Source organism: Salvelinus namaycush, chromosome 19 (genome assembly GCF_016432855.1).
Source record: "Salvelinus namaycush isolate Seneca chromosome 19, SaNama_1.0, whole genome shotgun sequence".
Classification (NCBI taxonomy): domain Eukaryota; kingdom Metazoa; phylum Chordata; class Actinopteri; order Salmoniformes; family Salmonidae; genus Salvelinus; species Salvelinus namaycush.
The window spans coordinates 38,153,320-38,179,428 of NC_052325.1; the positions used below are offsets into that span (position 1 = coordinate 38,153,320).

Sequence of the window (26,109 nt, forward strand, 5' to 3'; positions counted from 1 at the left end):
CACACCAGTAGAGCGCAGCATTACTCAGCATTACTCTCAAATTGTACATACAACAGGTGTAAACCTTACTGTGAAATTCTTACTTACAAGCCCTTAACCAACAATGTAGTTTTAAGAAAATAGAGTTAAGAAAATATTGACTAAATAAACTTAAGTAAAAAATAAAATATAAAGTAACACAATAACATTACAAGGCCATATGTATATATATATATTTTTTTAACTAGGCAAGTCTGTTAAGAACAAATTCTTATTTACCGGCCCAACGCTCTAACCACTAGGCTACCTGCTGCCCCAATACAGGGTGTACCGGTACCGAGTCAATGTGCAGGGGTAAAGGTTAGTCGAGGTAATATCTACATGTAGGTAGGGGTAAAGATAAGAAACAGCGAGTCGCAGCAGTGTAAAAACAAAGGGGGAGGGTGTCAATGTAAATAGTCCGGTGGCCATTTGATTAATTGCCTTTTGGACCTAGACTTGGTACTTCGGTACTGCTTGCCGTGCGGTAGTGTGACAGGTTAAAGGAAATACTAATAGCCTGTTATACATTAAAAAGTATTAGTAAGTTCATAGTATGTGAGGATCTTAAAACATCTAAGGTTAAGAAGATCATGCATTCAGTATTAGTTGATAGATTGATAATTATATAAATGTTGTGTTAAAATCCGTCAAGCATACAAAGGGTATGAATTGTGAGAGGAATGTGTAAACGTTATTTTGATTACTTTATGTTGTCGTGGGTAAAAGTGTTAATCTGTGATCTACTAAATGCTCTTAATCTATGAGCCTGAGATCGATTGCTCTGGTCTCCACTCAAGTTCACGGAGAATTCGCGGTCTTTTTCTCATTGCACTAAACGTTCAATGAGTAAACATTCCGTATCACGCTCTCGTGATTCTTTCTACCCTTTTTCAGGGGTGTAACATTTTTGGAGGCTCCGCTGAGATAGCTGCTCAGATGTCCAGTTTCCACATCCTGGTTGCTGAATTCCGAGCCAGCTAAATCCCCACATAATAACTCAGGCAGGCTGCAGTGAGGAAAGTGTTGCTGTTCGAGGAGAGCTGGAAGTTGGTGGTTAAGTACGTGTCTCCTGAGGCCATTGATCGACCATCAGAGACAGTAAGGACCATCTAATTCAGTCAACTCCTGCACAGTAAAAGTTCCTCCTGTTCTGTCAACATGACAACCGCCTTGGAAGAACTACAGGAAGAGGTAGTAGGAGAATTGCACACCCTGACTAAAGACAAGTTACTAGAGATATGTGATTTCCTTGACATATCAGGCGAACAGAGAAGAGATGTTCAAGACAAATCCCGCATATCATTGATGACTCACATTATGATGTTCCTTGAAAGAGAGGAAGTTGCAGAGTTAGAAGATGGAGGCATGTTGGAATTGTTGCTACTTAAAGACAAAATGACAGATGTTCAGTGAGATAGATAACAAAACATGGCAAACTGACCATGATATTGAAACAGCCGGAATACATCACAGAATAGAGGAACTGAGAACTGTAACCCCACAACAAAGGGTGGGAACTGAGCAGATTACTGCAGCCAAAGCCAGTGATTCCCTGCGTCAGCCCCAACCCCATGCCAATCTTCAGGGGAGCGTGCCGCTCTCACCCAATGCACAGCCCAGCTCATATTGGCGCAGAGAGTTTAAAATTTCTGGTCAGATAGGTGAACCGGGCCAGAAGGATAAACTGATTTTTTCCAGCCTTGCCCATCAGATCGAGAATGGACTTAACAGAGGCTATCCTGAGGTAGAAATAGTAGACGCAGTAGTCAGGGCTATTTCTCCAGGCTCACAGCTACGCAGTTACTTGGAAGGCAAACCCCAGCTAACTCTTCCTACACTTAGATGTATCCTGCGTTCCCACTTCCAAGAGAAGAGTGCCACAGAGCTTTACAAACAGCTAGCTTCAGAAGCACAGCATAGCAAGGAGACCCCTCAAAGCTTCCTGATGCGTGTCTTAGATTTGAGGCAAAAAGTACTGTTTGCATCCCAGGAGTCAGAATCAGGGCTTAAGTATGACCCTGCTCTAGTCCAGCGCAGGTGTTTACACACAGTCCTTACAGGTCTCCAGAGTGACAGTATCAGGATAGACATGCAGCCTCTCCTGCTAGATAGCGAAACATCAGATGAGGTTTTGCTAGAGAAGCTTAACATTGCTTGTGCTAATGAGATAGAAAGACGAAACAAAAAGCGGTTTCATGCCCCACAGCCTGCTACAACTGTAAGTGTAGTCCAGTTAGAAGATACGCCATCCACAAAGTGTCCTGTGAGGGAAGCCGAAGTTAAGATACCCGCAGAACTGTTAACAGAGTTAGCTGAACTTAAGACAGGTGTAGCTTCTCTAAAAGGTCTCAGTGCAGAGATTGCTCAGATTAAGGAGACATTACAGCAGCCTATGTTTCAGTCACCGCCTTGTGCCTATGCCCCACCTCCAGTTAGGAGGCCAGATTGGGGCCCCCAGCCACCTGTTTCCCAGCAGCAGTATTACAGCAACTACAGTCAGTCCCAAGCACCTGACCCTGTGCAGCATCAATATGCACCTAACCGGTATGCCAACCGCTCTGCTCAAGCTCCAAGGAGGTGTTTTGTCTGCCAGCAGGCCAGAACAGATGCACGCTGCACACACTGCTTCCGATGTGGGAGTGGAGAACATTTTCAAGCTGGATGTAAAATCCGGGGAGTCAGACCATCAAGGGAGGCCCCTTTAAACGGGCAAAGGTTACCGCTGAGGGACGAGTGTTAACCGTAGCTACCAAAAAGTCCCAGAAATGTGCAAATTGTGCCAGAGAAGATTCATTTGAGAACCTGAAACAATGTTCATCATGTAAAGAGACACTGTACTGTTCCAAAGTATGTCAAAACCAACATTGGATTAAACATAAGGGAAAATGCACTCACCTGAAAATTAACTCTACCAGTGAAAGGTTTTCCTGCACAGAGGAAAATGCCCACTCCTTACCATCCCTAGCTCAAGGTCGCCACCCCCGTAAGGTCACCTCGCTAGTCGGCAGACAGTGCCTTATTGAGTGTCACCTGAATCGCCACCACCTCCAAGCTCTATGGGACACAGGCTCTCAGGTATCGGTCATTGATGAACGATGGAAAGCGGAATCTCTCCCAAACGCAAGGCTGAGAGATGTTTCAGAAATCCTGGACTCACCTGCTGATCTCAGGTTGACTGCAGCGAATGGGACTGAAATGCCGTACCTGGGATGGATTGAAACAACTTTTCGGCTAGCCTCTGAAACTGACGAAACAAAGGAACTGATCATCCCAGTGCTGGTAATGAAAGGCTGTTACCTATCTCATCCCATTATAGGTTTCAATGTTATCGAGCACATCCTGACAATGACCGAAAAGACTAAACGATACAGTACAATAAGAACAGCTTTCCCAAGCCTCAAAAGAAACAAGGTGAGTGCTTTTATACAGGCTGTTAGCGCAGAACAGACAGATGAATACGCAGTGAAAACCAAGAAAGAGAAGGTTGCTATCCCAAAACACAGTAGCATTCAGATTGAGTGCCGTGTAGCTTCCCAGCCTTTCAAAGAGGACATGACAATGCTTTTCCAGCCAGACCTGAACCCGCAGTGGCCAGACGACCTTGAGTTCTTTGACACACTAATCAGAGTCAGGAAAGGGGGTTTTCCAGTTATCAGGCTTGATGTCTCTAACCCCACTGACCACGACATTGCCCTGCTAGGACGCACAATAATCGGTACAGTACAAACCATTATGACTGTGTTACCTGCCCAAGTCTTTGAAAAAACTGTCACCCCAGCCACAGTGAATCACACCAGCGTTCGAACCCCATGTACTGCTACTGAACAGTGGGATCCACCAGTAGGTTTAACTCACCTAACCGAAGAGCAGAGAGAGGTTGTTAGGCAAATGCTTAGAGAAGAGTGTCACTCCTTCTCCAGATCAGACAATGACATTGGCTGCATTGAACGATTGAAAATGACTATTTCTCTAAAGGACTCTGAACCAGTCAAGCGCACATACATGTCAGTGCCCAGGCCACTGTATCAGGAGATGAAGGGTTACCTTTATGACCTCATAGCCCAGGGCTGGGTTAGGAAGTCAAACTCTTCATATTCTTCACCTGTCGTGTGCGTTCGTAAGAAGGATGGGACCCTCCGGTTGTGTATAGATTACAGAGACCTGAACAGAAAGACACATCCCGACCGCCAGCCCATCCCTCGGGTCCAAGACATCATGGACAGTTTAGGTGGTAATTCCTGGTTCTCCCTCTTAGATCAGGGAAAAGCTTATCACCAGGGGTTCATCTCTGAAGAAAGCAGACCACTGACAGCATTTGTGACCCCGTGGGGACTCTATGAGTGGATACGGATGCCATTCGGCCTCATGAACGCTCCTGCAGCTTTTCAGCGGTGTATGGAGGAGTGTTTGGAAGGGCTCCGGGATGACATCTGCATTCCTTATCTGGACGACACGCTTGTTTTCAGTAAAACTTTCGACAGCCATGTGAATGATGTGCGAAAAGTTTTGAGGCGTCTCAGAGAGTATGGCATTAAACTCAAACCAAGTAAGTGTGATCTCTTTAAACCCCAGGTCCGTTATTTGGGCAGAGTAGTGTCTGCAGAGGGCAGCCGAGTTGACCCAGCCGATTTTGAAGCAGTAAGAGCATTGAAAGAAATCAGACCAGGGACTGTGGGCCAGCTCAGACAAATGCTTGGTTTACTCACTTACTACAGACAGTACATCAAAGACTTTTCTAGGAGGGCCAGCTGCCTGTATGACCTCCTGAAAGCAGATTCAGAGAAATTACCTGACCACCCACGGAAAACAAAAACAAAGAAACTAAGTCATGTGGTGCCCTCAAACAAGCCAATCCTGTGGACTGACCAGCATCAACAGGCACTTGAACAGCTGATTGAGTGTTTGCTTCACCCGCCAGTCTTAGGTTTCCCTGATTTCACTCAGCCATTTGTTGTACACACTGATGCGTCACACCAAGGCTTGGGAGCAGTTCTCTATCAAAAGCAAGATGGGAAGCTTAGGGTCATTGCTTATGGCTCTCGAACCTTAACAGCAGCTGAGAAGAACTATCACTACCACTCGGGCAAGCTAGAATTTCTAGCTCTAAAATGGGCAATCGCTGATAAGTTCCATGATTATTTGTACTATGCACCGTCCTTCACTGTATACAGCGATAACAACCCGCTCAGCTACATTCTGTCTACTGCGAAACTGAACGCAACCACTTCCAGGTGGGTTTCAGAATTGGCTGATTTCCACTTTACAATAAAGTACAGGCCAGGCAGAGAGAACGGTGATGCAGATGCGTTGTCAAGGATGCCACTGGATGTAGAGTCACTGATGAGAGAATGTTCTGAGGAGATTCCACCAGACACCATTGCCGCCACGATACAAGCAGTTGAGGTACAGAAAGAGGCTGTTGTACCTTGGTCACTTTCAGCTGCAGCTATGTCAGTGTCAGCTGAAGGTGAGACAACCACTGCAACAACCAGCTCGATCCCAAAAGATGGGATAAGAGAAGCACAAGAATCTGATCCGGTCATCCGTCCTGTGCTCAATTTCAAACTGTCTGGTTTCAAACCGCCAGTTAAAGAGCAAAAGGAATTCAGTCCAAAGACAAAATGCCTATTCAGAGAATGGGACAAATTGACAATAGACAGTGATGGCATTCTGTACAGAATCACTACAGCCCGCAAGCAGTTAGTTCTACCAGAGCAGTACAAAGGTAAAGTGATGGAAGAGTTGCACAATAACATGGGACACCAAGGTACAGACCGCACTGTATCACTAGTACGTGACCGCTTCTTCTGGCCATATATGCAATCTGACATCGAGCACTATGTGACTAAAACTTGTAGCTGTGTCAAGCAGAAAAAGCCAGCTCATGAAACAAGAGCTCCTCTGACAAACATTGTGACAACACAGCCATTTGAACTGGTATGTATAGACTTCCTTCATCTCGACAGATGCAAAGGGGGATATGAGTACATCCTCGTGATTGTTGATCATTTTACACGTTTCACTCAAGCCTACGCCACCACATCAAAGTCAGGTAAAACTGCTGCAAATCTCATCTTCAATGACTTTGCCCTGAAGTTTGGGTTCCCGTCCCGCATCCACCATGACCAAGGGGGAGAATTTGAAAATCAGTTGTTCCATCAGTTAAAGAAACTCAGTGGCATGGCGGGGTCCAGAACAACACCCTACCACCCGATGGGGAACGGTCAAGTGGAACGCATGAACAGAACATTGTTGCAAATGTTAAAGACACTAACTGAGACACAAAAGTCAAATTGGAAGGAGTCTCTGAACAAACTGGTTTATGCCTATAACTGCACCCGTTGCGAAGTGACTGGCTATTCACCATTTTATCTTCTGTTTGGGAGATCACCCAGGCTTCCAGTTGATATGCTCTTTGGATTGTGCAGAGAGGCAGGCTCCAGTAACCATCGAGACTACGTGGAGAACTGGAAACGAGGGATGGAAGAAGCATACGCCATTGCAAATGAAAATGCTCAGAAAGCTGCTGAAAGAAGTAAGAAGTACTATGACACTAAAGTAAGGAGTTCAGTGCTACAGCCTGGCGAGCGAGTTCTGATTAAAAACCTGACACCAAGAGGAGGACCAGGCAAACTCCGTAACTATTGGGAAGATACAATTCACACAGTAGTGAGACAAATGGGTTCAGACCTGCCGATTTATGAATTGAGACCAGAAAAGGGTAGGGGACGCTCCAGGGTCCTGCACAGAAACCTGCTCATGTCCTGTGACCACTTACCTTTTGAGAGACAACCAGAAATGACCAAAGATGACAAAAGTCAGAAAGAAAGGAGACATCAGCCTGCATCACATCCTCTAGATTCTGATGAAGACAGCGGGGATGAATATGACCTTCATCATGAGCCGCTACAGGTTCCCACATCTCCTACAGTACCTGAGGAGAGGAATGCTGAACCAGCGAGAGAGTGGGAACACAGGCCCCCACCAGTGAAACAGACAGTTGTGGTGCCAGTCCCTGATACGCTACCAGCACAGCCTCTTGTTGAAAAGCGGCTGGAGGAGACAACAACAGTTCAAGACCTGCCTGCTGAGGAGATGAACTTGCCTGCTGAAAATTTGCCTGATGATCGTCCACCAAGTGCCTTTCCTTCATTAACTGATGCTGCTGAACCTGAGGAACCAGCCTACCAGCTGCCACAAAGAGAGAGACACCCTCCAAGACGTATCACCTATGATCAGCTTGGTATCCCTTCCTGCTACAGTATACAGCCACAGTTGTTTCCTGTCTACTCTGCACCAGGACTGGTTCCATGGCTGCCATCACTACAGAAATGTTACTTTCAGCCACCTTACATGTATGGGCTTCAGCAACAGAGTTGACATGTTTGACCATGGACTACTGACTGATTTCACAGACTGTCACGAGACAATTTGCAGACTATGCATTTAGATCATTAAAATTGATGGACTGTTGATCAATAGTATGAGAAAGGACTGTTTATGTTATACAGCTGGACAACAGATATGGACTGTGAATAACTTGTTAGTTATATTTGAACTGTGACCCTTGACCTCTGCTCAAGTACTACCTTGCAGAAGAGGATTTTCGAGGTCCAGTGCATACAGACTGTTGAAGAAGACAATGTTGGTAATGTTGGGACAACATTTATTTTGTCGGGGAGAGTGTGACAGGTTAAAGGAAATACTAATAGCCTGTTATACATTAAAAAGTATTAGTAAGTTCATAGTATGTGAGGATCTTAAAACATCTAAGGTTAAGAAGATCATGCATTCAGTATTAGTTGATAGATTGATAATTATATAAATGTTGTGTTAAAATCCGTCAAGCATACAAAGGGTATGAATTGTGAGAGGAATGTGTAAACGTTATTTTGATTACTTTATGTTGTCGTGGGTAAAAGTGTTAATCTGTGATCTACTAAATGCTCTTAATCTATGAGCCTGAGATCGATTGCTCTGGTCTCCACTCAAGTTCACGGAGAATTCGCGGTCTTTTTCTCATTGCACTAAACGTTCAATGAGTAAACATTCCGTATCACGCTCTCGTGATTCTTTCTACCCTTTTTCAGGGGTGTAACAGTAGCAGAGAGAACAGTCTATGACTTGGGTCACACACACGTTTTACTATCCTTGTGGTGACCTAAAATAATTGATTTCCATTCAAAATCTTATTTAGACTAATCCCTAACCCTAACCTTAACCCCTCACCCCAACTCAATGTCTAACCTTAATTGTAACCCTGGTACCTAACCATGAAATAGCCTTTGTCCTCATGGAAACCTGGGAAATGTCTCCATGTGAAATAATTTTCCTTGTTTTACTATCCCTGTGGGGACTTTTGGGGATTTCCATTACCCAGGAGGATAGTAATACACACACACAAAGCATTTACCAGTGTCCATGAGGATGTTAGGTTTGTAAGACGTTGGATGGGGAGCACAGCACTGGACTTTGACAGAGGTAGACTTCTGTATCCTCCTCTAACAGTAGACACTGCTCCTGCGCATTATGGCCAGAACTGCATTCCTGTAACTTAAGGTTACTTGCGTAACCCCCAGAGGCGGTACCAAATCACTATTATTCAAGTCACAAGCTATTCTCAAGACAGAAGGTCCAAGTTTCAAGTCAAGTCCCAAGTAGAACCGGTCGAGTCTCGAGGCAAGTCCAAGTCGTGCATTCTAGTCACAAGTCTAGTCACAAGTTTTTTTTAAGTCAAGTAACACAAAATCTACACAGGCAATGACTTGTTCAACTACAAATATTTGTCTATTTATTGAGGCTACCAGATAGCCCTTTTCATTATTTTGTCTACAACTCATTTTGATGATGTAATAATTAATTTGACCAAATTCCAAATGCAAGCTTCATAAGTAAATCATACATTTCGAGCAATTTTTACATACCAAATGACCAGTAGGCCTATGCTAGTCATTTTTGCTTTATGCTCCATTGCTGGTGAGCTTGCAAAGTAAACAATTCATATTCTTGATCACCAAACCATTTTTGGAGCTGCATATTTATTTAGGGAAATTCTCTCTCCCTACAATTTGATGTTTGCGCTGCACCTGATCATATAGCTGTACAGAAATACAGCAATCTGTTTGCTAGCTCAGTGTTTTTCAAACGTTTTGACCAGCAACCCCCAAAAAGGAGTAGTAACTGTCACGCAAATTACAATGGGCTCATGGTAATTGATGAACATAAACACATTTAGCATCTTTGGGCCTCCACGCCAGGCCTCCATGCCTACAATCCTCTAATGCGCTCCGTTGGAACATCTACATTTTAAAAAGTATAATAAAATAATTTAATATAAACCATCACAATAAATCCATTATTTATTTCAGGTAGGTCTTAAGAAACACTATGATATGAAGAAAATGTATTTCAGAAGAACAGAATGTTTAGTTTAGTTGATTCATTTGACAATTTAAAAAAACATGCAGGCTAAGGGCTAGGGTGTCCCAGATTAGACTGTGTTTAGTTTACAGGAGTGTTTATTGTTCTGCGCCCAGATATTTAACTGATTACTTTCCCCATGTTAGGTGTTGCTAATGTGTGCTTATACAGGTTCAGGAGTAATGCTGGGAAAGGTACTTTCTTGTATACTGGATCCTCAGAGTGGAATGAGTTGCCTCTGCCCATAAAAACGACATCCTCTCTGGGCAGCTTTAAAAATAAAGCAAAAAACAGTTGATGTATGCTGTGCCCATATGAACGTACCCTACGATGTAACTGAAATGAGATAGATGTTCTTCTTTGTTTTTATGTTTTATTAGCTCGCTGTCATACTGTGTTCAACCGTGTTTGATCTTGCCTAGCCATCTTGTTTTAAGAGGACCACCGTGGAAATAAGTCCCAGACTTTATTGTGTTATCCTCGATGATTTTAGCATATTCTGAGTCGGCCTTATCTTACTCAGGTTACTCATAGCCTAGGATGTAGGCTAGTTCATTTAACAATATTTGCTTATAATTCCCGTGCCATTATGTAAAATTATTTTATAGAAAGAAGAATACAGTTGAACATAGCTGAATAAAATAGAAAGGATATTTTTCCCAAACGATTGGAGAGTGAGTGGCGCACATGGAGCGGCTATTCTGCGTTGAGCGGTTATAAAAAGTGATAATTAGAAATAGGTCCTATATGCTTAATATAGAGTTATTTGGCAACTTTAGTTGTTAAACAAATCTTAATGTCTTAGAAATCAAAACATATAGCCTATGGTGGCTGCATGATGCGACTATATTGATGGCAAAGGCATTCACTCTGTTTCTCTCATTCCCAATTGGACAAGCACTTGATATCAAGACACAAGGCGAGACCCAAATGCAGACACAGGAGGCATATGGTTGGAGTCTTACAATGTTTATTAATCCAAAGGGGTAGGCAAGAGAATGGTCGTGGACAGGCAAAAAGGTCAAAACCAGATCAGAGTCCAGGAGGTACAGAGTGGCAGACAGGCTCGTGGTCAAGGCAGTCAGAATGGTCAGGCAGGCGGTTACAAAGTCCAGAAACAGGCAAGGGTCAAAACCGGGAGGACTAGAAAAGGAGAATGCAAAAAGCACGAGAACGGGTAAAAACGCTGGTTGACTTGGAAACATACAAGACAAACTGGCACAGAGAGACAGGAAACACAGGGATAAATACACTGGGGAAAATAAGCGACACATGGAAGGGATGGAGACAATAACAGGAACAGGTGAAACAGATCAGGGTGTGACACTTGATAATATTCCCAGTCCCACTCCTCCAGACTATTCGCAACTGAATCTTGTCTTTCCATATAGCCTACTAATATATGTGTGAAATTTGTTTAGATTTTGTCACGTCCTGACCATAGAGAGTCCTTATTTTCTATGGTGGAGTAGGTCAGGGCGTGACTGGGGGGTTAGTCTAGTTTATTATTTCTATGTGGGGTTCTAGTTTTGTTTTCCCATGTTGGTGATTTTGTATGATTCCCAATTAGAGGCAGCTGGTAATCGTTGTCTCTAATTGGGGATCATATTTAGGTAGCCTTTTTCCCACCTGTGGGTTGTGGGCTATTGTTAATGGGTAGTTGTATCAGCACTCCATTGTCATCACTTTTGTTATTAGTTTATTTATCTATTAATAAATTATGTGGAACTCAACATTCGCTGCGCCTTGGTCCGTTTCTACAAACGATCGTGACAGATTTAGAATGGGCCCCAACAAAATACATGTAATTTGTAGCCTGAACTCAGCAAAAAAAGAAACGTCCCTTTTTCAGGACCCTGTCTTTCAAAGATAATTCGTAAAAATCCCAAGAACTTCACAGATCTTCATTGTAAAGGGTTTAAACACTGTTTCCCATGCTTGTTCAATGAACCATAAACAATTAATGAACATGCACCTGCGGAATGGTCGTTAAGACACTAACAGCTTACAGACGGTAGGCAATTAAGGTCACAGTTATGAAAACTTAGGACACTAAAGATGCCGTTCTACTGACTCTGAAAAACACCAAAAGAAAGATGCCCAGGGTCCCTGCTCATCTGCGTGAACGTGCCTTAGGCATGCTGCAAGGAGGCATGAGAACTGCAGTAGTGGCCAGGGCAATAAATTGCAATGTCCATACTTTGAGACGCCTAAGACAGCGCTACAGGGAGACATGACGGACAGCTGATCGTCCTCGCAGTGGCAGATCACGTGTAACAACACCTGTACAGGATCGGTACATCCGAACATCACACTTGTGGTACAGGTACAAGATGGCACCAACAACTGCCCGAGTTACACCAGGACCGCACAATCCCTCCATCAGTGCTCAGACTGTCCGCAATAGGCTGAGAGAGGCTGGACAGGGCTTGTAGGCCTGTTGTAAGGCAGGTCCTCAACAGACATCACCGGCAACAACATCGCCTATGGGCACAAACCCACCGTCGCTGGACCAGACAGGACTGGCAAAGAGTGCTCTTCACTGATGAGTCGCGGTTTTGTCTCACCGGGGGTGATGGACAGATTTGCGTTTATTGTCGAAGGAATGAGCGTTACACCGAGGCCTGTACTCTGGAGCGGGATCGATTTGGAGGTGGAGGGTCCGTCATGATCTGGGGCGATGTGTCACAGCATCATCGGACTGAGCTTGTTGTCATTGCAAGCAATCTCAACGCTGTGCGTTACAGGGAGGACATCCTGCCTCATGTGGTACCCTTCCTGCGGTACCCTTCCTGCAGGCCTTGGTGGAAGAGTGGGGTAACATCTCACAGCAAGAACTGGCAAATCTGGTGCAGTCCATAAGGAGGAGATGCACTGCAGTACTTAATGCAGCTGGTGGCCACACCAGACACTGACTGTTGATTTTGACCCCCCCTTTGCTCAGAGACACATTATTCCATTTCTGTTAGTCACATGTCTGTGGAACTTGTTCAGTTTATGTCTCAGTTGTTGAATATTGTTATGTTCATACAAATATTTACACCTGTTAAGTTTGCTGAAAATAGTCGCAGTTGACAGTGAGAGGACGTTTCTTTTTTTGCTGAGTTTATATACACTCGAATAGCAAAAGAAGGAAGTGCTCTGTGTGATTACATTTTTAATATGCCAGGTAGCCTATGCTACTCCCGTTGTAAAGTGGATTAATGTGCTTAATTTTAGGAGTTGAGAAGCAGCACTAGAAAGATGGGATCCTCCTCTTTTTAATAGTGGCCAGTCAACCCTGTTCCCAGGGTCCTAAACGCTTAGTTTAGAGTTATTTGGCAACATAATCTATGACGCAAACCTTAGAATGTCTTAGAAATCAAAACATATGTGGGCTGCATGATGCAACTCTATTGATGATTTGAAAATGCATGCACTCTGTCTTGCCTCAGTAGACTGCACACGCTGTTCATTAGTCTTTCATTTACAAGTGATAATAGTCTCACCCATCAGACTATTCTAACCTTGTTTTTTCATAAACTAAATCGTATCTGTGAAATTTGTTTTGATTTAGAATGTTTATTGATTATGAGCCAGGCATGCAACCGTCAGAACAGGGGCAGGGGAAAAAAGAAACGTAATCTGAATGCACTCGAATAGCGAATGGAGGACGCTTTTCACACGTTTTTTTTTCATGCCAGCCAGGTAGGCTACTCAGTCACCGCAACAGCCCTAGGGGGGGGAGAGTGGGCTCCCTCCATCTTCCATGTGCACAGACTCAAAACGATGGCAGATGCTTTTTGTAGAGCAGGGAATCTGCCTTCCGCCCGAGAGGAGAGAGCCATGTCCTGCTCCCCTCATCCGCTGGGGACAAACCCCTAGGTCGGTCGCCCCCTCTTTACCCCAGGGGAATCACAAGTGGGGACCTGGAGCCACTGGCACCAGTATACTGCCCTCTTCCTGTCATGCAGCTATACTGGCTCGTTGCAGGGGACGTCGGACCGGGACGGTCCTCGCCTTCTGTTTCAACAGCTTGTTCGGCTCGATAGAGGCATTCAAGAAGTCAGCCTTCTCCTTGTCTGTCAGGCTGGACAGGTTCAGCCACTAGGCCCTCTCTCCTATCACCGCAAGGCTCATGGCGCATTCACAGCTATGGATAGCGCCCCTAGGCAGGCAGCTGGGTTGGCAGACAGCTGGGTTCCCAGACAGCTGGGTTGGACATGCCCAAATCCATTAAGGTTGACCATCTCATCCAGCAGCTCTCCCTGATATGGCATCAGTAGAGTGGTGTTGTTCAGTGCCCTAACTGAGTTTGTTGCGGACACATACACCTTCTGGAGGATGGAAGAAGAGAAACATTCCATCATGCCAGGGAGAGATGCGCCGGTGAGGGAGGACGCATGGCGTTCGGGGTATAGGTAGTTAGCTAGAGAAGGTTCCACTGCTGGGGGGGTTGCATAACCTAAGCTCCTCCATACCCTGCATGTCCATGGCAGCGAAGTCCCTAGCTGGGACCTTGCAGGACAGGGGCTTGTCCTAGTTGCGTTTGTCAATCTTGAGCTTGGCTGCAGCCCGTTTGCACACATGAAGTAGCCCACACTCCAAGCTGGGAGAGGGGGGCAAGTGTGCTAGAAGGCCTCGAGGCCTGAGCTTCTTCATCATCCTTGTCGCAGAAGATGTGCAGAATACTGTCGTCCTCCTCCTCTACAATCACCATGTCTTCCTTTCTTGCTGCTAGTTCGTCGAACATCTGGTGGAAATCTAGGGGGAGACCGTCTATAACCTCGGCCCAGCTGGTCTCGGTTTGGGGTTGTTGGGTGGAATCTTTGCCCGAAGGCTGGGAGGAAGAATAGCCTCATGGGGGGGTGGGGGCATCTTCTTGCAATGCACGCAGGACTCTGGGTTAGCGAGAACTGTCTGGGCATGCTACAGTCGCAAGCAGGTGAAACAGATAGAATGAGTGTCTTCCCTGATAAAGAAACCACATAGGCACGGGTGTAGGGGAGCAGGGGGCAAGCTGGGTTCACCCTGTGAAGGGGTACTAGTAGCCATAGCTCCAGCAAGTGGGAAGTTGTTACGAGAATTTTGTTATCAGTGTTGATGATACCCAATTTAATTAATTACTCAGCCTGAAACCCAGAATTTGTAAGAAACTGGTTGAAATGAATCAGACGGAGGCCCAGCCACAATAGTCAGAAAATGTATTTACGAGAGCGCTCTGCCTATCATTTCCTGTACATTGGTTTATATACCTCACATTTCATCATAAGTGTCCCTCCTCCTCTAATACAATGACAATATAGTTCACAAGTCCTTCTCATACATTGCCTGCCACCTGTTATACAATCTACTACAAGCCCAAGGTTTCTCCCCTACCTAGGTGGGGAGACATCCTTCTCTGTTATCAGTTTCACAGTGGTCACAAGTTGTCTGCTACAGTTCCTTGCCTACTAACAGTCCCTCTTTCTTATGGACAAACATTCTTCATCAGACAGGATATAATTCTGTTAGTTATATTTCTAGTTAAATGTATACATAATTTAGTCATTATTCATAAAAATCCCATAACAGAAGTACGGGCTATGCATCTGCTGGCTGACGCTTAGCTGTGTAGCTAGCTAATCTTGGCATTCGAAGGCTAGATGAAGAAAAAGTGCATGGCGTAAGTTTTCGGTGAGCTAGCTAGGTTAGCCTTGCCTTGCCACATTGGCTAACCAAATCTCAAAAGTCTCCTTTCTCTCTTCCACCGTGGTGTGGAAAAAGCGTCCCAAAGCAGGTAGCTAAGAGGGCTAGTTGGATGAAGGCTAGCCATGTTGTGCTAGCTTTGACTGGAGCCTGAGAAGCAAACTTTTCCTTTCAGTAAAAGTACTCAATTCTCTCGACAAGAAGCTGTAATCCTACACTCCGCAGCGAGTCCTGGCAAACAATTAAGCAGGAAAGCAGTGATTCTGTCCGTCCGACTTTGTGTGATTGGAGCTTCTATTTGGTCACCGGTTCCCCATAGTGAGATACCGAAAAAAGCATTTGAAAGAGAACACACACAGCACATCTACTCTATAGAACCACACACAGACACAAACAGGCCTGTGACACTCTTCTTTTATAGATCAAAAAGGTGGAGGGCTTACTTAAACGAAGGATGGACTAGGTTGGACTGTATGATAGGCTAGATCAGGTTTATTGCTGCCACTATCACGCATCAGTCAGAATGCAATGAGGAGACGGAGATAAGAATCCCAAAATTATATTTATTCACAGTTGAAGAACGAACACAAAAGGCACATGGGGAGGGTTGGAGCTTGGTTAAAGGGGCAATCTGCTGTTCAAACAATAACCACTGTTTCGGTAAACTGCTCTCAAATTCATAGACAGAGCTATGGGTGCAAGGACTGACTATCCGTGATATTTTCTAAATTATAGTTTGAACCATGTTTTGAGGCTATGCACTGTTTGTAAAACAAGCTTATATTTTGGATTCTGATGGGGACAGTTGAACTAAGCTCATGAGGCATTTATTCTTCAAGAATCAGTCCCTTCAGAAAGTATTCACACCTCTTTAATTTTTTCACATTTTGTTGTATCACAACCTTGAATTTAAAATAGATATATTTGTGTCACTGATCTACACACAATGCCCCATAATGTCAAAGGGGAATTATGTTTTTAGAATTTTGTACAAATTAATCAACTAAAAGCTGAAATGTCTTAAGTCAATAAGTATTCAACCCCTTTGTTATGGCAAGCCTAAATAACTTCAGGAGTAAAAATGTTCTTTAATAAGTCAGATTAATCAGACTAATTTTGTGTGCAATAATGGTGTTAACATGATTTTTGAATGACTACCCCATCTCTGTACCCCATACATACAATTATCTGTAAGGTCCTTTAGTCGAGCAGTGACTTTCAAGCACAGATTCAACGACAAAGACTAGAAACATTTTCCAATGACTCGCAAAGAATGGCACCTATTGTTAGATGGGTAAAAAAAGCAGACATTAAATATCCCTTTGATCATGGTGAAGCTATTAATTACACTTTTGATGGTGTATCAATACACCCAGTCACTATACATGCATCCTGTTTGCAATAAGGCATTAAAGTAATACTGCAAAACATGTGGCAAAGACATTTACGTTTTGACCTCAATACAAAGCATTATGTTTGGGGCAAATCGAACACAGCACATCACTGAGTACCACTCTTCATATTTTCAAGCATGGTGGTTCTACATCATGTTATGAGTATGCTTGTCATCAGCAAGGACTAGGGAGTTTTTTAGGATAAAAAGAAAAGAAATAGAGCTAAGCACAGGCAAAGTCCTAGAGGAAAACCCGGTTCAGTCTGCTTTCCAACAGACACTGGGAGACAAATTCACCTTTCAGCAGGACAATAACCTAAAATGCAAGGCCAAATACACTGAGTGTACAAAACATTAGGAACACCTTCCTAATATTGAGTTGCACCCTCTTTTGCCCTCAGAACAGCCTCAATTCGTCAGGACATGGACGCTAAAAGGTGTAGAAAGCGTTCTACAGGGATGCTGGCCCATGTTGACTCCAAAGCTTCCCACAGTTTTGTGAAGTTGGCTGTCCTATCTATCTATCTATCTATCTATCTATCTATCTATCTATCTATCTATCTATCTATCTATCTATCTATCTATCTATCTATCTATCTATCTATCTATCTATCTATCTATCTATCTATCTATCTATCTATCTTCAATCAATAAAAACAAATACAAAACAAAATCATCAAAACCAGTCCACATGTAAAAAAATTGATTCATTTCAGTTAGCTTTTTCATCAACAGCAACGTGCGATTTCCCAAAACACTTTGGAAGAAAAATACATAGGTCAAGTTGCATACTGTCACTTATAGGCCTGGCGTATGTGACCCTAAAACGGACTAATTCATATCATTAAACAAACAAGAAAAATAATTACAGCACCTATTTAATTTAGTTTGCTTTCATTTTTTTTTTACTGTATTCAAACATATACTACAAAAAAATGATGTATTCTAGAAGACTATCCCTATATTATAAGACGATATTGTGGGACAGCATAATGCAGCACAATGTGCTTACGGCTAAGAGGTATGAGAATTGTATTGTGTGATGTTTTTCTCAGGTAAACCTGAAATGACAAAAGCTGGGCTTGAACCTATCCCCTTTGTTCAGTACAGTTTAAGGTTGAGTAACATTGAGGTATTGAATGGATTAGTTAATCCAACATCAATATAATAAGAGTAAGGTATAGGATCACTTTTCAAATGTAATAAAACAGTTACCATAGCAACGTTATATTTTCTTCACAAATTCAGACTTCCGTAAATAAAGTCCACAGATAACCATACATCTGAAAAGAAAGGCAACTTCATGAAATCTAGAAGTGGCATGTCCCTCCCTTATTCTCTACACCTCAAGAGAGAGACACAGAGAGCTGCAAAATAACGCTATTTCCAATGATAAATGCCTGTTGTAAATATACCATATTTAGATATCAGTAGTAGACTATTATTAAACACTGTTCAAAGAATCCTCTGCACTTTGCTTAGTTGGTTCCATGGCAGATTGTTCTGATGAGTTGATTGATCATCTGCCTGTTTTAACCAGCTGTGGAAAATACAGAGAGAGCATATCAAAAAGAATACCAGAAAACAGAGCACCGAAGCTTAAGATCACTACGAGCTGTGGCACATACCTGTTCTAGATAGAACACAGGTCTTCTTACACACATCCTCTGTCTCAAAACGGTTGGCATTTCCTTCACAGCTTCCATACCAGAACTGTGCACAGGAATTGGCCTGTTTGTCATAATACCACTGGATGTTATACTCTCGACAGGTGCCTTGGTCCAAACTCAGGTTACAGCGGGGATTGAGCGAGACGGACTCTGACAAAACAACATCGAAGGAGAGGTATGACATACAGTGCATTCGGAAAGTATTCAGACCCCTTGACTTTCCCCACATTTTTTACGTTATATCCTCATTCTAAAATTGATAAAATTTTATTTTTCACTCATCAATCTACACACAATACCCCATAATGACCAAGAAAAAACAGGTTTTTAGAAATGTTAGCAAAGTTATTAAAAAGAAAAAGCTAAAAAAAAAAAAGCATTTACATATGTATTCAGACCATTTACTCAGTTACTTTGTTGAAGCACCTTTGGCAGCGATTACAGCCTCAAGTCTTCTTGGGTATGACGCTACAAGCTTGGCACACCTGTATTTGGGGAGTTTCGCCCATTCTTCTCTGCAGATCCTCTCAAGCTCTGTCAGGTTGGAGGGGGAGTGTCGCTGCACAGCTATTTTCAGGTCTTTCCAGAGATGTTCGATCAGGTTCAAGTCTGGGCTCTGGCTAGGCCACTCAAGGACATTCAGAGATTTGTCCCGAAGCCACTCCCGCGCTGTCTTGGCTGTGTCCTTAGGGTCATTGTCCTATTGGAAGGTGAACCGCTCTGGAGCAGGATTTCATCAAGGATCTCTCTGGACTTTGCTCTGTTCATCTTTCCTCCATCCTGACTAGTCTCCCAGTCCCTGCCACTGAAAAACATTCCACAGCATGATGCTACCATCACCATGCTTCACCATAGGGATGGGGCCAGGTTTCCTCCAGATGTGACACTTCTCATGGTTTGAGAGTCTTTAGGTGCCTTTTGGCAAACTCCAAGAGGGCTGCCTTTTACTGAGGAGTGGCTTTCGTCTGGCCATTCTACCATAAAGTCCTGATTGGTGGAGTGCTGCAGAGATTGTTGTCCTTCTTGAAGATTCTCCCATCCCTACAGGGGAATTCTGGAGCTCCTTCAGTGACCATCGGGTTCTTGGTCACCTCCCTAACCAAGGCCCTTCTCCCCCGATTACTCAATTTGGCTGAGCGGCCAGCTCTAGGAAGAGTCTTGGTGGTTCCAAACTTATTCCATTTGAGAATGATGGAGGCCACTGTATTCTTGGAGACCTTCAATGCTGCAGAATATTTGGGGTGTCCTTCCCCAGATCTGTGCCTCGAAACAATCCTGTCTCGGAGCTCTATGGACAATTCCTTCGACCTCATGGCTTGGTTTTTGCTCTGACATGCTGTCAACTGTGGGACTTTATATAGACAAGTGTGTGCCTTTCCAAATCATGTCCAATCAATTGAATTTACCACAGGTGGACTCCAATCAAGTTGTAGAAACATCTCCAGCATGATCAGTGGAAAAAGGATGTACCTGAGCTCAATTTCGAGTCTCATAGCAAAGGGTCTGAATACTTGCAAACATTTCTAAAAACGGGTTTTAGCTTTGTCATTAGGGGGTATTGTGTGTAGATTGAGGAGGAAAAATATTGATTTAATCCATTTTAGAATAAGGCTGTAATGTAATTAAATGTGGAAAAAGTAAAAGGGTCTGAATACTTTCCGAATTCAAGGAATTTGAAAACGTGCAAAAATAGTGAATGTCAACTTCCATGACAGAAATGACTGTGTTTCTTTATCTAACACAACATGTTGCAGTGTTAGGTCCTAACCTTGGGGGAAAATAGAATTAGGGATAGGAATTGATACAGGCTGAAATTGGCCCTCGCTGGATGATGAAGCTGAACCTGATGTTCCTGAGGATGATGATGCTGATCCTGATGATGATGATGAGACAGCTGTGTTGGAGTGGGAGCTTTCCCTTGCAGGGAAGATGGATACTGTTTTGTTAACTACAGCCACAGTACTACCTCCTCGCACGTGGGTCCTTACGTCTAAATCTTCACCCTCTTCATCATCCACCTGGATGATGACACACACACATAGATTAGTTAGACAGTAACTCAACCCACTACTGCTAAAATGTAATTTAATTGACTAACAGAGCAATGACTATAACAAAGCAATCCTTCAATTGCTCCTCTATAACACCTAAAGAGAGATACTTTGTATGATATAAATGTGTCCTGTAAAGGTCTACTTGAACCTGCACTGGGAGTGGTCCAGCATTGAGGGGCAGAGCAAAGTTATCTCCACGGCCTCTGATGTGACTCTGGGAACTGGTGCGTCCACTTGGATTTAGGATAGGATCCTCATTATAGGTGTTTCCATGTTTGTTATTCCCATGTCCGTTATTCTCATGTCCGTTATTCCCATGTCCGTTATTCTCATGTCCGTTATTCCCATGACCGTTGTTCCCATGACCGTTGTTCCCATGACCGTTGTTCCCATGACCGTTGTTCCCATGACCGTTGTTCCCATTCCTTCCAAAGCCATTAGCGTTGTGATTCAACACAAGGGCTCCATTCTCATCCTCACAGAACTGGCTAACAAGTTTTGACTCCAGAGCTGAAAGACAGAAGGAGAGAAATGACAACCTCAGGTAAAGTATAAAATATGATATCTGTATGACAATAAAGGGTAAAGTTGTTATTACTGTACAACAGCATTGTATTAAGTAATGTGTGATACCATACACATATGACCATGTTAATCACCTGGTAGAGTGTTGAAATCGTCGATGAGGTACATATGTTCACTGTCGGGGTCCGAGGCGATCAGATTTAGTTCACGCAGGAACTCGGCCTGGGTTGTATCTGAGGTGTTGACAATCCCCAGGGCATACATCTCAATGTTGGCAGCATGGGCCTCCCTCACAGCAATGTCTAGCTTCACAGGCTCTCGTTTGTCTGTCTGTCCATCTGTGATAACAATGGCCACTTTCCTAACCCCAGTACGGGCACTGTAGAAGGCCTCCTGGGTAGCCTTCCGGATGGCGGTGCTAGTATAGGTTCCCTCACCCACGTAGGACATCTTCCTGATGGCCTGCTTGACATCTTGCTTGGTCATGTAGCGCGCCAGATTGAACTCCAGGTGGACATCCAGACTGTACAGAACCAGTCCAATTCTGGTGGCGTTACGTCCAACAGTGGTACGGTCCACCAGCGCTGTGACGAAGTCCTTGATGATTTCAAAGTTTTCCGGACCAACACTCTCTGAGCTGTCAATGACGAATACAAGCTCCATTGGCCTCTCCTTGCACTTGATTCCACATCCTAAAAGCATGAGAGAGATGCTGAATTAACATTATTGAATTAATGCTTCATGTTTTAGCTTGGATTTATTATTACCATGGTGTTAGGCTTACCACATATTTCCTTGATCAATTTAAGGATTTATTATTACCATGGTGTTAGGCTTACCACATATTTCCTTGATCAATTTAATGATGTCTTCTCTCTGGAAGTGATAGAAGTGTGAGAGTTATATTCATATTTCAGTATATATTACAGAGTCATTCAAGCAGTATGTAAAGTTTTTGAACTTACTGTAAGCCCTGCTTCACCCTTTACTCCTGGCCTCCCCTGAGATATGAGAAAACATTTGAAATGATTCATACATCACTACTTATAAATTATATGAAATATCATAAAACAGCAATTTTAGTAAAACAATGAATATTTAGAAAACTCACAGACTCTCCAGGAATCCCAGAATCTCCCATGCCCCCCTTTACACCCTTATTTCCTCTCTCACCCTGCAAGCCACGGTCACCCTGCAGTGAAGAGACAGGAGGAAGAAACAGGAGCACTGCTGTTAGAGACAAGGTCACTACATCCATCAGTAGAAGAGGGTTATGAGTTGAAGCATGCATGACATCCTCTTACCTTACCTCCTGGGAATCCTTCCCCTATGGGTCCCCTTGGCCCTGTCACACCCTGAGACCCCTGCTCACCCTAAAATACAAAAGATGAATCATTAATCAAAACAAGAACCATGGGGTGGTCATTTACCCAAAGGCCAGGTAGTTGAAAAAGAGCTAAAACACACTAAAGATCACAGGTCAGGAGTGGACGGTGTTATTAAACATACCTTGGGGCCCTGCAGACCTTCCCCTGGGGGCCCATTTGGACCAGGGGGTCCTTTCCTTCCAATGTTACCCTGTAAACCAATGATGCTAATTTAATGGGAGGGGACGGACAGGCTACAGACTATAACTAAAGTTGATTAAGTTTGGACATTGCCGTCACAGCTGGACTACTGGGATGTGTTAAGGTATGCCACGTATTACACTCAGAATGTGACCTATGGCTTAATAATGGAAGTTCTGTTAATATTAGCTTCATACCGGTGGTCCTTGCACACCCTTTCCTTTTGGGCCTGGCAAACCTGGCAATCCTCTGAAGCCAATGTCTCCCTGGGACAGACAGATGTAGAGTCACGTACGATACATAATACACATTCACATTGACATGTAGTAGGTTGTAGCAGATTGACATAGATGATTTAGGGACAGATACATGACAAGTACCTTAGGTCCTGGGATGCCAACGCCCTCAGGGCCCTGCTCTCCCTGTAGACCTGGAAGGCCTGGAGGACCCTAAAAAAAGAACGGGGAACAATCCAAATTGAATGAGTTTGGCTTAACACCAGTAATCTGCAGTTAAGTATGCAGTTGGTCATGCTGGTTGTAAGTACTCACCACTGGACCAGGGAAACCTTCACCTTTGGGCCCAAAAGGTCCTGATGGACCAGGATTACCACGGTCACCCTGGTAAAAACATTATTCAAACGATGAGCATATGCCTCATAGTAATAGTAATTTCATATTTTCTTTGTTGTGAATTGCAACACTTACCTTTGGCCCAGGTAGCCCATAGCCTGTCTCTCCAATCGGCCCAGAGGGACCAGGTGGGCCTAGATCACCCTGAGACAGAGGATGAGATAAGCTCATCACAATGCTGTTTATCAGCCAGGATATGATGATGCATTGCAACAGACTGCATGTAACAGTGATTCTTACTGCAGGCTAACAGGCCTGTCAAATGTGTACAGTACCTGCCAAGACCTGCATACAGAAACAGGGTGTTAATAGATGTGTATTTCTTACCTTGGGACCTGCAATGGCCCGTCCCGGTAGTCCTGGCATGCCCAGTCGGCCTGGTGTGCCAGGCTCCCCCTGAAAAAAATTAAAATAACATTGAACTCTACAGACACTTTATCCAAACAAGCCCTACACCACCGGCAGCCTGCAGAGATTTTCTGCAGAGTTTCCCACTTTTGTAATCTTCTAGTGTATTTTGGTTGAACTCAAACTGTTGGGCTGCTATTACAACAATCTCAACAAATATGCAGTCAATATAGTGTGTGTTGAGGGTTGGTTGTAAATAACCTAAATAGACGTTAATTTAAGGAATAATGGTAGGTCAAAGCAAACAATTCTATCAGGTTTGCTAAATCTGCAGTGCAGTGCTGTGATCAGATTGTGCTATTGTGTGTTATTGTGTTATTCTCACCATGATACTTACCGTAAGAGTAGAGGTGTTCTGGTCAAATTCCCAACCTGGCCCCTTTCAATCATGTCCACCTAATTATCCACCTGATTCCCATTTGGCATATATCACTCCTCACCTCTCCACTATGCTAGCTTACGTATGGTGAGCATTCTGCCCCCCCCCCCCCCCCCCCCCCCCCCACTATGCAAAGTGCTTTGAGCATCTACTGTAGGTGAAAAGGCGCTATATAAATGCAACCAATTATTATTATCATTATTACCTTTGCCCCTGCGGGTCCGGTCATGCCAGGAGGTCCATGTAATCCACGGATGCCCCTCTGACCCTGGTCTCCCTGGTAGGGGTGGCGCACATATCATTTACATGACCCCTTTCTTGGTGCTTACAGGTTAGTATGACAGAAGGGTAAGGATGTGAAACTTACCTTCTCGCCCTGGGTGCCGATCCCTGCTGCTCCATCAGGACCTCTTATACCAGCTACACCCGCCTCACCCTGGCAGTGGCGAAGGGTAGATGGGACAGACCATTTCACATTGGCACATTCCTTTCCTTTGTGGTGTACTGGATCTATAGAACTATACTGGATCTATAGAACTATACTAGACCTATAGAAGTATACTGGATCTATAGAAGTATACTGGATCTATAGAACTATACTGGATCTATAGAAGTATACTGGATCTATAGAACTATACTGGATCTATAGAACTATACTGGATCTACAGAAGTATACTGGATCTATAGAAGTATACTGGATCTATAGAACTATACTGGATCTATAGAACTATACTGGATCTATAGAAGTATACTGGATCTATAGAAGTATACTGGATCTATAGAAGTGGTGTAAAGGTGAAATAACACACCTTCTGTCCTGGAGCCCCGTCCTCGCCTGGAAGACCAGGTAAGCCAGCCAGGCCAGATGTACCAAGCTCACCCTGGAAAAGAAACAAATTGCTTTAAAAAAATATATCACAAGTTCAACAGGCTTATTTGAGAAGGTGTTTTTAATTATTTGGAAGAGGGTGGATAAGGTATTTGTCTTACCTTTGGCCCTGGCTCACCAACGCCTCTCTCCCCTGTAGCTCCGAGCTCTCCTGGTAAACCTTGATCACCCTAGAAATAAGAGAATGGAAAGCAGGGTGAAGAAATCCACCAGGCAAAAACAACAGGCTAGCTACAAACAACAGCAATTAGAGAATTCCATTATCTTGGCCTTCAATTCATGGCTTTACATTGTCTTTACCAACCTTAGGTCCAGGTAAGCCCTCTCCTTGAGGTCCTCTGCCACCAGGTGGACCTCTGGGACCCTCCACTCCCTGAGGAATAAAAATCACAATCACATGTGTGTGTGTTTGATGGGCATGCAAGTGTAGTGTTACGTTAACCTTCGCCACTCATCTTACCTTCTCCCCCTGGATGCCCGCTCCTGTAAGTCCAACAAGTCCTGGATGACCTGGAGGCCCGAACTCACCCTGAGGTCAAACATAAAAAGGGTTGAGGGCAGGGCCCGATTAAGAAATCATAGGCCCCTGCCCCCAGCTCACGATGATGGCCGATGCACTCGTCGTGGCAATAGCCTATCTCAAGATGAGATACTTTGAAAAACAGTGCTGCTGTTAGCTAAAATTGGAAGTTGTTGAGAATATTTTTTTTGATTGGTTCTAAACACAGATTAGTCTTCTCTTTTCAGCAGTGGGCATTTGCTTTCCAAACGGCATGTTTTTCCCGCAATTGTATTTTGAATTCTGTAAAAGGCAAAACGACAGCCGCAACTAACCATAGAAATATAATCCATAGATGGCAGTTCCCATTCAAGTCAGGACTGGCATCCATTGCTAGTGTACCTATGAGTTTAACTGTCAAATTGCCAGGGTAAGAGGTTCCAAAACCCTTCTATGGATTATATGTCTATGGCCACAATGCAACAAGCTGTATATTTGACACGCATGCTGCCCAAACTGAGCGGCAACTGAAGGCAAACTGGTAACTGCCAAAAATAAAGGAAACACTTGGGTAAACGAGGTATACAAAGTATATGTTATGGTGTGGGGGTGCATTTCCCTAGTATGGTTAAGGTCCACTTGTAGAATCTATGCCAAGGTGCATTGAAGCTATTCTGGCAGCTCGTGGTGGCCCATCACCCTATAAAGACACTTTATGTTGGTGTTTCTTTTATTTTGGCAGATACCTGTATGTGCTTGTGATAAAACTTAATCCATTATGAACTATTGATCCTCTATGGCTAAATTATGCTCTCTGGTGTATTTTGAACATTTGGCGTGGGCTCCTGTGGTTGGATAAAAAATGCATGACTAGCAGAGCAGGCTCCTGAGGTTTGGCAGTTGCAGTAAAAAAGATCCAAAATATATACCACATACAGTATATAATACATACAGTATATACTTCCTTTAATATTATTGTAAAAC

The 26,109-nt window shown here is 43.7% G+C and overlaps 1 protein-coding gene across 1 annotated transcript in view; it reads right to left on the reverse strand.

The window, feature by feature from the left end:
- Positions 1-13,556: 13,556 nt before the first annotated feature.
- Positions 13,557-26,109, reverse strand: part of col28a2a (collagen, type XXVIII, alpha 2a) — a 32,980-nt gene continuing 20,427 nt past the window's right edge. Inside the window, exons 15-36 of the mRNA XM_039014318.1 lie at positions 25,087-25,155; positions 24,931-24,999; positions 24,728-24,796; positions 24,547-24,618; positions 24,105-24,173; positions 23,943-24,014; positions 23,278-23,346; positions 23,026-23,094; positions 22,870-22,938; positions 22,699-22,767; positions 22,516-22,584; positions 22,260-22,328; positions 22,055-22,123; positions 21,862-21,942; positions 21,716-21,751; positions 21,590-21,626; positions 20,885-21,442; positions 20,368-20,735; positions 20,015-20,189; positions 18,130-18,321; positions 14,024-14,277; positions 13,557-13,757 (exon numbers count right to left, since the gene is read on the reverse strand). Of these exons, the coding sequence (XP_038870246.1) occupies positions 13,557-13,757; positions 14,024-14,277; positions 18,130-18,321; positions 20,015-20,189; positions 20,368-20,735; positions 20,885-21,442; positions 21,590-21,626; positions 21,716-21,751; positions 21,862-21,942; positions 22,055-22,123; positions 22,260-22,328; positions 22,516-22,584; positions 22,699-22,767; positions 22,870-22,938; positions 23,026-23,094; positions 23,278-23,346; positions 23,943-24,014; positions 24,105-24,173; positions 24,547-24,618; positions 24,728-24,796; positions 24,931-24,999; positions 25,087-25,155 (2,805 nt within the window). The remainder of the gene's footprint in view (positions 13,758-14,023; positions 14,278-18,129; positions 18,322-20,014; positions 20,190-20,367; positions 20,736-20,884; positions 21,443-21,589; positions 21,627-21,715; positions 21,752-21,861; positions 21,943-22,054; positions 22,124-22,259; positions 22,329-22,515; positions 22,585-22,698; positions 22,768-22,869; positions 22,939-23,025; positions 23,095-23,277; positions 23,347-23,942; positions 24,015-24,104; positions 24,174-24,546; positions 24,619-24,727; positions 24,797-24,930; positions 25,000-25,086; positions 25,156-26,109) is intronic.